Source organism: Castor canadensis, chromosome 2 (genome assembly GCF_047511655.1).
Source record: "Castor canadensis chromosome 2, mCasCan1.hap1v2, whole genome shotgun sequence".
Classification (NCBI taxonomy): domain Eukaryota; kingdom Metazoa; phylum Chordata; class Mammalia; order Rodentia; family Castoridae; genus Castor; species Castor canadensis.
The window spans coordinates 139,242,108-139,254,436 of NC_133387.1; the positions used below are offsets into that span (position 1 = coordinate 139,242,108).

The 12,329-nt window shown below is 33.6% G+C and overlaps 2 protein-coding genes across 2 annotated transcripts in view; one reads left to right on the top strand and one right to left on the bottom strand.

Annotated features, from left to right (window-relative positions):
* The window catches only part of Fam227b (family with sequence similarity 227 member B), a 216,960-nt gene that overhangs the window by 82,267 nt on the left and 122,364 nt on the right, over positions 1-12,329 (bottom strand). The gene's annotated exons all lie outside the window — the stretch shown is intronic.
* Fgf7 (fibroblast growth factor 7) overlaps positions 3,063-12,329 on the top strand; it is a 70,457-nt gene continuing 61,190 nt past the window's right edge. Inside the window, exons 1-2 of the mRNA XM_020152955.2 lie at positions 3,063-3,284; positions 3,865-4,420. Coding sequence (XP_020008544.1) covers positions 4,135-4,420 — 286 coding nt within the window. The 5' untranslated portion in view covers positions 3,063-3,284; positions 3,865-4,134. The remainder of the gene's footprint in view (positions 3,285-3,864; positions 4,421-12,329) is intronic.

Here is a 12,329-nt window from a genome sequence, read left to right on the forward strand (position 1 = left end):
ATAATGGCTTCATTGTGTTCTTAGGATAAAGATCAAACACTTTACCATGGTCTACAGAGATCCTGCTTGCCTCTCCAACTTGTCCATGTACCATATCCCTCTTATTCTCTCCACTAATGCTACACTGGTATTTTGTTGCTGATAAGTATGTATTCTCTTTTAACATAAGATTTTTATATATTCCCACTAAATTCCCAGATAAAGAAGTTCCCACTTCTTTACCTGGTTCATTCCACTCATGCTTAGAATTGTAGTCTGTAGATGTTTTTGCAGAATAACCTATTCTGCCACCTATTGTAGACACTAATAAGACATGCGTCTTTTCTTTATAGTGCACGATGGTCACCTTTCCTCATAAGAACAGAAGTGAAAGGGGTAACTACAATTAAGTGCCATTTTTACTTGTCAGATTAGTAAAATCTGCAAGGCCCAACAATATATGCTGAACAAATAAATGGGCATTCTTAGGAATTGCTAGAGGGATTAAAAACCTAGCATGCTCTCCCTGAAGGATAAGTTGGCAATCTCTATTTAAAAAAATATATATATATACATATATATACAAAAGTGTATATATATATATATATTGAACCACACAGTTCACTTCTAGAAATTGATTCGATAAATATATTTGTACACTATAAAATGACATATTTATAACTTTATTCACTATAGTATTTTAATAATAGAAATGTGGGCAAAAATTAAGTGTTCACTAACAGAGGCTGTTGAAAAACATCAAGATACAACCATTCAGTGGAAAACCCATTCACTTTGTAAAAATGTGAGAAAGCTGTGTAAATACTAAAAGAGATTTTCTATTTTTGCTAAGTGAAAAAAGTGACATGCAGAACAATGCATATGGCATACCACGTTTTATATAAAAAGAGGAGGAATAAAGTAAAAACCACATATACCTATGCATTTAGTTTGTATGTATAAGCATAAAGAAACTGTGGAACAATATGCAAAAAACTAATAACTATGAATGGAAACCGGGAGGATGGGGAACAGAATATAGTATGCAAGAATACAAAAAAAGAAAATATTTAATTATGTTTCATTCTGATTACATTATACATAATTAAGAATGAGGCACAGTTTTTAAATTAATTATGAAAATATTAATAAACTAAACTTACTGGCTATCATTTACCTCTTCATAGAATAAAGGACATAATGGAGGATGCTTAAGCAAAGTTACATGGTCAATTATTACTTTAAAAACAGTCTGTTTTCATGATATTCACTGAAAGAAATTTTCTGTCTTCTTTTCATATATTTTATCCACAAAGCAAACTGGACAAGTATCAAACCTTGCTTCTTTTTGAAGAATTTCTGGTGCTAACTTTTACTTTTAGAGGACATCTTAAAGAGAAAATTTTAAATAAAATATATGAACAGATGCAAATCTTTTGTTTTTAAATTTAAAAGTCACAAGATGGAGTTATTTTCAATTAACAACAGAGTTAACCCAATCTAGAAACAACAAAAGACAGACAATTCTTCAAAGGATTTCTGTGCTTAATCAATCACTGTATGTACATCAAAAAAAGAGCAGTAAATGATTGTCAATGTCTAATTAAAAAAAAAAAAACTTAAGAGAGTTACCCTCCCTAGAGATAACTAAAGTTACTAGTTCTTGGAGAATCTGTCTTGAGTGAGGAGTAAGTATAATCTAAGTCCTAGGAATTATGACTGTGTGCTTTATTATCTCCAAAACTAGTGGTGTTATAATTCACAATAATATTTTCTTTCTTCCTCCTTTTAAGAAGAATGAGAATGTTTTGAGCTATCCTTCAACAGATGCAATTATAGAAGTGCCCAACCTCCTTTGTTTTAAAAATGTAACACTTTTAGTATTTCATGAATAAAAGATAACTTATTATGTTTATAAATATTCTGTTCTCTTGAGTCTGTCTCTTAAAAGTATAGACATAAAGGGAAATCACAAAGTATAATCCAGTTGAATGGACTTAATTTCCTTTTTCTATTTGGTCTACATGCACCACCTGGTGGTAAAGAAGTATATTTTAAGGGCAGAAGAATGTGTATATGTGTGTGTATGTTTGGTGTATTTATACCATTCCTAATCACTTTCTTAGATCTAAATATCTAATAAAATGCTATCATCAATATTCTAGTGTAGGAAGTAAAGGGGGAGAATAGTTATTTGGAAAAATACTTTAGCTTTTTCTTTTTTATTTTAGCTATAGGTCTTATAATTCCATACTTAAATTAATATTTATTTATTGTGTTAATATTCTTATTGAGGTAAAAGTCAAACATTGATAACCAAGGTAAACCATTTTCTTATTTTTAATTTTTAAGAGTAATGATTTTTAAAATTATGTGTCCTCTTCTTTACACTAGCCATTAGTGTAAGTCACAGAACACAGAATTTCAAAGTTACAAAGCATCATGGGGTCTTTTAGACTAATACATTAACTTTACAAATGTAGCAGACCTCAAAACCCAGAACAATCAAGTGACTTGTCCAAGGTCATACTGGTTATTAGCAGCTTAACTCAAACAAGAAACTAGGTTTTCTCATTTTCAGCCTAAGAACATAAAAATATAACAATATACTCATAAGCAATGGTGAACTATCTCTGTGTGGAAAAGTATAGTCTTAACTCAATAATACAGTTTTTTAAACACTAAGATGTGAATTAGTACATATTGGTTTTATTCTAACATTCTGAGAACAAAGGAATAATTGAAGAAATACATGTATCACAAAGCTATAGAAAAGATTTTCTAACTATTAAAAACTCTGAAATGTATATATGTTTTTTAAATCCTATACAACTGCTGTGTTGTAAAAAAAAAAGTCTAAAATTTTCCTTTCCTCTTCTAACTGCTTCAGAATCAGAGATCTTTTTCTACAAAGTAGATACCCACTAGTAGATTTAAACATAAACCATGTTTATAGCTCCCTCTCATGACCATTGAATATTATACAAGCCTCTTTTTATTCTTGCTGTTGTATTCAACTAACAGCTTACTGGTTAAGTTTTAATTGCTTCCAATGAGGTCAGCAAAGGTATTTATCAAAAAGCCCTGAATAAAAGGCTCCACACACACACACACACACAAGCACACACCCGCTCACACACAGAGAGAAAATCCTCTTGCCTGTTGATTTATGGAAACAATTATGATTCTGCTGGAGAATTTCTCAGCTGAGAAATAGTTTGTAGCTACAGTAGAGAGGCTCAAGTTGCACAAGGCAGACAACAGACATGGAATTCTTGAGTATCCAGCTGTTATAAACAGAGCAAGTAAGTTACTGTTATTTGTCTTTAAAAACAATGCTGAATGTTTTCTCTTTCTCTGGTTATGGTACTGAGGGGAAAAGTAAAGTTACCAAAGTTTTGAGCCATGTAAATATCTATAGTAATTCTGCTGTAGAACTTATGTAAAGATAAGGTTGGAGTACTCCAGAGCAATCCTGACATTTAACTTGAAAACTGTGGGCAGCTCAGGAGAAAATAACTGATTAACCAGAAATGTAAAAGCATATAATAAAGAAATCTAGGGAAAGCATCTACACTTTGTTAATAGCAATTGTGGAACTTGATTTAAATCAATAGCTCTAAGTGCAGGATGTTTCTAACAATAGAATAAATGGGATGAATGGTACTGTCATATTCTGATTTGTCTACTAATCTGTAAATTTATAAATCTACAAATAGGATGGTAAGGTTGACTGACATTCCCTGTGAAAGCTATTTTAAATGTTTCTTCAAAGTATAAACTATACTGAATATTATTTTACTATGTACCCACTAAAATTTATACATACAATTTTTATCTTCCTCTCTCCTTCCCTCCCTGTTCTTAATCTTTCATTGCAAACAGAAGTCAAGTAGCAAACAGCGCTGCAGCAACTGACCTTATTACAACTTGTTTTTATAAGGATTTATCAACAAAGAGTTACTTAAGGAGGAATCCTGCATTGTTATCAGAGACTGAAAGGATAAGGGTAACAATTTGGAAAGAGCAACTACTCTTTTCTTAAGTTGATCTACAATTCACAGATAGGAAGAGGTCAATGACCTAGGAATAACAATCAACTCAAGATTTAATTTTCATTATGTTATTCATGAACACCCGGAGCACTATACTATAATGCACAAATGGATACTGACATGGATCCTGCCAACTTTGCTCTACAGATCATGCTTTCACATTGTCTGTCTAGTGGGCACTATATCTTTAGCTTGCAATGACATGACTCCAGAGCAAATGGCTACAAATGTGAACTGTTCCAGCCCCGAGCGACATACAAGAAGTTATGATTACATGGAAGGAGGGGATATAAGAGTGAGAAGACTTTTCTGTCGAACGCAGTGGTATCTGAGGATTGATAAACGAGGCAAAGTGAAAGGGACCCAGGAGATGAAGAACAATTACAGTAAGTAATGTCTTTTATTTAAAGCATTGCTTTTAACTCCTAACAATCTGTTACAGGATCATCTTTCAGGTGACATGCTCAGTTTTCTTTTTCATGAAAAAAGTTAAATGTAATTATAACCTTCTAGTTTGTCTGTATTGGGATTATTGAACTATGTTCCTAAAATATGTGTTGGAGCCTGGCAAATGTACTAACATTATAGTTGGAACTGATGGTCCAAGCCAGTATATACTGGAAAGCATACACTCTATGTGTAAGTTAAGCAAAATGTAGATGATAGTCACACTCAAATATCACTTTTTTCCTAGCAGAAGTCATTAGGAATTCTAATATTGTTTTCAATAAATGCTCACCAAAACTACTAATCAGTAGTTTGAGGAATAGAGAATTTATTTTTTAGTTTAGTTTCCACTGAAAGAATATTTCCATGATGCAATATACTTAATCTGTATTAAAATGCATTCTTATTTAATTGTGTATCATTCTAAAACAGAAGGGAATCTGTGGTATCCTCATCCATTCATGTCATATGTGCTTATATTAGGTTGCTTAATTACCTACATAGGCAGAGAAATAGATCTTTCTAACATTATCTATAGCAAGTAAGCTCTATGTACTTTAAGGGAAACAAGAAACATAAATGTCAGGAAAGAAAAGTGAGATGGAAGAGTTGTTAATTCCATGATTTTTTATGGAAAAGCCTTACATTCCCTCCCCCCAACCAGTTTTTTCATGTTAAAATATTAGGGCTTGATTTTTCATTTAATGGTTATGATTAGTAACCAATTTCAACAGTATTTAATTTAATGGTGTAAAATATACACCTTGACATTTTTACTTAATGATTTAAAATCTCTACGTGACAATAAATTTTGCTTGCATTACTAGTGTTTGGACAATGTTAATGTTGCACATTTTTATAATATGTGTGTTGAAGTTAGTTGAAAAAGAATACATGGGGATGGTGGTATAGCCATGTGCCTAGTACTACACCAGGCTTACAGTGATTACTTAAAACTTTTGTTGCCTGTTTATTATGGCATTTAAGCTTCTAAATTAATCAACCAGTAAGGGAGGTTTTGGGGGAATTATGTTTCCAATATGAAAATGAGGTGATGTTTTTAATCAGAATTGATACAGAATTATATAATTAATACAGGATCATTTGATGGACTTTTAACAGTTATGGTTTTATTATTATTACAGAATTTGGCTTATAGTCAGTTTATTTAAAAATTAGGGAATATTTTCATGGATAATGAAGTCTGGTAGAGTGGCTAAAACCCAGGTGGAAGCTATGACACATGTGTCTGATCCTTCTCTGTGAATGACCTTGGGAGCACTTCTTAGTTTTCTAATCTTTGATCTGTAAAACATGGGACATTTTACCATATACTTTCTAGTTCTTATAGGCTATTATCTCCTAGTCATAGATTATGTAAATGTGAAGAAGCCTAAGTACCTATTAGATAATTGTTGCCCACAATGAAAGAGAGTATTATCTCAATGATAAGAGGTGCTACTAGCAATTTAGCACCAGGAAACATCGCTATCAGTGGCTAATTGGGCAACCAGATTTTATTGCATTTCAATTGTTTTATGTGCCTACAGGAATATAGCTGTTTTTCATTTTGATGTTCATTTAGCAAGTCTAATAAACATTTGAGTAACAAAAAAGATGTGCTACTAGAACTAATATCAAATTGTAGTAATAAGATTATCAAACATGGACAGTAGGATTCTTCTATATGTTGGCTAATTCCCTTTGGGTAATTTTATCAAAGAATAAAAAAGTAAAAAAAAATAGATGTAATATTTAGCACAAATGAATATGTGTGGTTATTTGGGATAAAAATATTTATAATTGGAATGCATTTGTATATATGAATTTTATTTTGATTTTTTAAAACTCAAGCTCAGGTATTTGTACACATATAAAAAATGCTAAATTATTTTATAGGTTGAAACACAATTTAGTGCTAACCTTAAGTAACATAAAGCCAAATTGGTAAACCATTTCTCCTCTAACACTGATTCTATAGCAAAAAGAAAGAAGAAGAGTCATTCAATATCATTGTGAGAATGTCATGCTACTAAAAACACATGATATGTATTACATAAATAATCTTCACTTATAAGCTTTTTATAGTCACAATATATGGTATACTTTCTTGATATGGTAAATTCTCCTGGAAAGAGAAATCTTCATCAGAATCCTTTAAGTAATCCCTAAAATTGTTGCTTAGTTGTATTTCTGTCCTATTGAAAAAGGGGTCAACAAAGTTCTCCAAGGTTAAAAAGAGGCTAAGGTACATTTGTTTATAGGAAATTCTAAGTTACAGAAGGAAATACTTCAATGAAGAATTATATGGAGAATAACTTGTTAGAAGAAAACTCTAATAACCATTTCTTATCATTTAAGGGGCAGCTGTACTCATTTTCAGAATGAATGCCCACAGGTAAAACATGCAAACTGACACATGTGAAGTTAGAGATAGTGTATAAGGAAAGCCAGGTACAAAGAAAATATCCAGCAGAATTTGTCTAAAATAATTAAAAAGGATGAAAAATTTGAAATTAAAACTTTGAAGATGATTTTACAGTCCTTTTACATCCAATCAATTGAATGAATGAACAAATGAAGAAAAGATGCTTTCTTCCTATTGTCATTAAAAGGAATTGGATTGCCTACTAGATTCAATTGCAGCAGAATTCAGGAAGTAACAAAGATCAGAATTAAACTCTGAATTTCATTTTCAATGTTTTGAAGACTTAAATTTTAAGAGGTTGCTGAGCTTCTTTGGAGGTCTTTAGAATGGTACAGATTACAATGCCTTAGATAAAAGTAAGATGCCAGCAATGTAGAATGTAATCGTTTTCTTGGTTACTATAGAAGAGCCCCTGTCCATTCTCATGACTGATTTCTGAGTGAAAGGGAAAAAGACCTGAGGATGTTAATGGGACTCGGAGGGCTTCTTTACCAGCAGAAGCACAGCTCCTCAGATCATGCTCACGCTAGCACTCTACAGCAAGCCACATACCTATCCCTTAGGAACGTGGTTTATAAGATGTAAGTAAATTTGATTGGCATTAGTGGGAAGAGGTTGAATATCTGGGTGTATAAATCCTGCCTCCAGAAAGAGTTGGGCTGAGATAGGTGAATGGGGAAAGGGAGGAAAAGAAGGGAGTAAGGAGGTGGTAGGTGTAGTCACTCATGTTTTATATCTTTAGGGAAATTGAAAAATTACTTAAGGTACCCTGGATTGTGAAGATCTCAGTTACTTCAGTCTTACCTGAATTACTGCACTGCTTTGTGAAATAATTAAATTTATATTATAATGAATAAACTACAGAGTATACCAAGGAACTCAACAGAAATAAGATTTATATTTGCAGTCACATAGGCAAGAACTATGTAGATGGGGAAATTCAGGAGAGACCAAGAGAAACTGGACCACATTTCTGACTCTGGAGGAGAAGAGAAACTGCTGTCAGAGAACTAGTCCTAAGGGATTACACACTGCTCTTGTTAAGCAGGCTGAAAGCCTCTGTTCTTTTTAGTGGCTCTACATTTAGCTTTAGAGTAGGTTTCTAAGTGATGAAGCTGGAACCTAACTTGAGCTAATAAGGAGAATAAAAGCAGGAATAAACATTCACGTTCTCTACAGAAGGAGAACATTGATAATATCACAAAGGGTCTGGAAATGAATGGTCAATACTTGCATTTCTGTTGTCAGGATTCTTCCTTTGGAAACAAGCCTACAGGATGAATTTAGATAATTATTGGATGAGGCAGACCATAGCAGACAGAGGCAATCACTCCACACCTGATAAAAATAACACTGCTGTTTAAGCTGGGAATTGAGGTGCCAAGTGAGAGATGGCAGCAGTGTGCAGGTACCCCACAACTGCCCTGAGACAGAGATGTGGAACAGAGAACCCAGTCCCTCAGGATTATTTTCTTGCTTTTGTTATTCAATTACTAAACGGTTGTATCATTCCCAGCAATGGTCACTATAGTACTGTTAAGAGAAATCCAGCATTGTCAAAACCTCTGATCCAAGGGCATTGTGAGTTCCACAGCGAGAACAGAGTCAGCTCTTCTGAGAACCGGCCAGAGATTTGGCAATCCTCTCCTTTGGACTGTAAGATTGTGATGGGTATGTCCTAACAACTGGCAAAAAGCAAATAAACACAGTGTTGTTGGATTTGATTTGGCAATGAAACCTTCAGCGACTTAATTGTCAACAATTCTTTGGATAGGCTCCTATTCAACAATAGTCTGTTAGTTGCTATCAAATATATATATCATCCTTGAATATGGAGAGGGTAAATTTGCTTGTTTTCCAAACAGTTCTTAGCAAGTTATCTAAAAGAATAATGACTCACAGTGTCAAAAAATAAAAAACAATATAATGACAACTTCTGTCTTTGAACAAAAGACAATAAGGAATATATCTAAGGAGTTCTGTGGAACTCATGCATGAAACAAAACCCTAGAAATTATTGACAAGGTGGTACCCTATAAAACTGGTGACCTGAATTCCCTTAAATAATGTGTGAAAGCCTTAAAATATGAAGGATGGATACATTTCTGGGGAGCAGATTTGGAAACATTAGGTATTCTTTGAGAACTCTAACATTAAGGATTGTTTTTCATTTGTAATACTCTTTTTTGGTTATAAAAAGTAGCCAGAACTATGCTAATGACCATTTATTACGTGGCACTTATTAAATGCTAATGACTTCAATTGTTATCACAGGTGCATACCTCATTATCTTTTATTTACTTTGTAAATCTTCATCTGAACTATTTCTGTATCACTGTCATTTTTATATCAAATTAGAGCACCTGGGGGCATATTTTCCCTGTGACTTAACTATATGATAATTCTTTAGCCTACAGAGTTAGAGCATTGAGAGCCTCAAGTGAATTGGAGAGAACACAAGAAGCCAGCTTTTAGATATCTGGAAGGAGCTGCTTTTCTAGATTCTTCTATTTCTCAACCTTGGCTAAATATTGTAACCAGCTAGGGGCCTTTAAAAATATGATGCCAGGTCCCATCCACAAAGATTTTCATTAAATTGATCTGGGGTACAGTCTCAGCATTAGGAATTTTAAAAGCTCCCTAGATAATTCTGACATGGTGCCAAGGCTGAGAACCAATGGAATAAGGAGATCATTAGATTTTTAGGTAAACTGTAGCTCAATTAAGTCAGAACTCATGAAGGCAGAGAGAACCTAGGAATCAGTGTTTGTTAAATTTCTCCAGTGATTCAAATGTGTAGCTAAGTTTGCAAGCCACTGCTTAAGGAAACCAAGTGTTTGAATTTAGCCTAGACCTCCCCAGAGGGTTTTGAAATAGGTTTGACCAGGAATGAATCTCTGAATTATGCATTGAGGGAGTTTTCTTGGCCAATTTGACTGCTCTGACAAATCTCAGTGGCTACAACATGTGGTAAACTGGGATTTCACCACATTTTACATGATGACAGCTCTGTAGTGATTATATATAAGGTTGATTTAGGGAATGATTTAGCTAAAAGGAAGAACAGGTCCTGTGTCAGAGTCTCATAATGACAGGTAGACTTGATTTAGCCACTTTCATGGTCTGCTGAAGCAGGCGACTTGGGGTATAGACATCAGTGTTGGTTTATTTGTTACCAAAGTGTGCCAGTTCTGACTATGAACCAAGATACCTCCAAATTAGGCTTTTACTTCCTATAGCCACCCTACCAAGTTCAAAGGCAGTTTAAAGAGATGGTCTTCAACCTAGAAAACCCAGCAGGGAGAAAGCCACAAGTCCAAAGGATCCATCCAGATCAGTGAAAAGGATATGAAGATACAGGTTTGTTCTCTTTGTAAGATTGGGATAATACACAGCATGAAGGCAAAACTCTCATTATTTTCTTTTGTTATCAAATAATTTTGGTAGCACAATAATTCCCCCTAGCATCATTTTAGAAATACATCAGTTTTCTATATTCAAATTTCACATATGGCATATGGCACATAGAAGAAAAGGCAAGAATTGTACATACTTAAGTAATATGAAGAAAAAAAAGTAACTCTTGTTAAATGAAATTGAGCTTCAATCTGATCTCCTCCCTTTACCAAACCATATCCAACCTTCCTACACCCAAAATAGATTGAAAATGAAACTCCTCTGTCTTTCACAAGGTTTGAAAAGCCAAAAGTCACTAACCATTTAATTCTTTCTTAATCACATTTCACATCTGTGTTTCAGATTATATCTGGACCTAACTTAAGTAGAGAAGCCACATCAAATTTACTAACAAAGAAAACAGCATTGAAGTTTCTTGGCTATGTGTATGAATGGGTTTCATTATGGTGGGGAAAGAGAAAGGAGAAGTATCCAGTACCCATGCCCAGGTAAAACCTTGTCTTTTAGGCAGAGAACATTATTCTTAAAGGGAAAATATTTGATGCACACGGGGGAGGATTGGCTCTTGGAGATTCTCTAGTTGCTTTCTTCCCTAAAGAAGAAAGTAATCTCTTACTGGAGTGGTCATGAGTACTTGAGAGTGCCATTAGCTAGTAGTATCTGTCTAAAAATAAATAAAGTAAGAAAATATCTTTATGAACAGGAGGGAAAACAGCAAAGCAGGAAAAAAGATTTTATAAAAATTAGTGGATTTTAAATCTTCCATAATCCTCACATAAAGTATGAAAGAGTCTCATAAGATACAACTATACTAACATTTTTATTTTTTGGCAGTACTGGGGTTTGAACTCAGGATTCCATGCTTGCTAGACAGGCATTCTACCACTGGAGCCACATTTACTAACTTTTTGGATGCACTTAAGGAATGCATTAGATTGAGAGGAGAGAAAAGGAAGAATATCTAAAGAATAATACAAAACTAAAAAAACCCACTAAAATGCTGATTTAAGTAGAAAGTGTAGTAATAGTGTACAAAGGGTTTGAAATGAGAATAGATTATCACAGTACTGAAAGAAAAGTTTTGATTCTATTAATTTTGTGCCTAAAAACTGTACTAATCCTTGCTTATTTATCGGAAGTATTCTGAAACCAAGTTTATTTTTATGATTTATATAATACAATGGGGGATGTTTCAACATCTTCAAATACCATATTTTTCATGTTCTATGGTAATATTTACCACTTTATTTTTCTATTTGGATTCTAGATGTAATTGTGGATAATGTTGAAAAGTTTGAGACCAAATTCAAAATCAACTCAGCCTGCATATTTTTCTTAAGGCAGTATTTCCAAACTGTGTTTCTTAGAACACTAAGTGTCCCTTGAGATATTAATGTTGTTTCCTGAAGCACAGTTTCTGTGGCTGGCTTGTTGGGAAATATTAGGTTAAATGAAGTTGAACAAGTCTTTTACAGCAGGATTTCTTGGAGCCTACACTACACCATTGTAAACTGAAAAACTCTCAGAAAAGAGTACATTTGTGTTTCCAAAATTATTAGACAAGAGATCATTCCTCTTGCTTCTTATCTCACTTGTAACTTCTGGTTTGAGTAGAACATTTAAATTTCATTAAATTGCAACGTGAGAGTTACTGTTTTGGGATCTATCCTTGGCATAGTCAAGAACTAAACCAAACTGTCACTCAGTTATTTGAGCTATATAAAAAAGCTATAGAATTGACCGGAACCAATATTTTAAGAAAGACTTGAACCAAGCAGTTGTTATGCTAAAGCCAGGAGGTCAGATACTAATTTAGACTATTAGGATGGTGTTTTGGTCTTCAATTTGATCCCCTCAGGATGCTGTGCTGAAATTCAGAGGTTTGTAGTAGGATTTAAGCCTAATTTAAAGAACTTGCTGAGTTCTGGGGAGTCTTATAGGACCACTCTCCTATGAAATGATACCCAATAGCTGTTTGAGCAACCTAAGAGCTGACCAAAAGC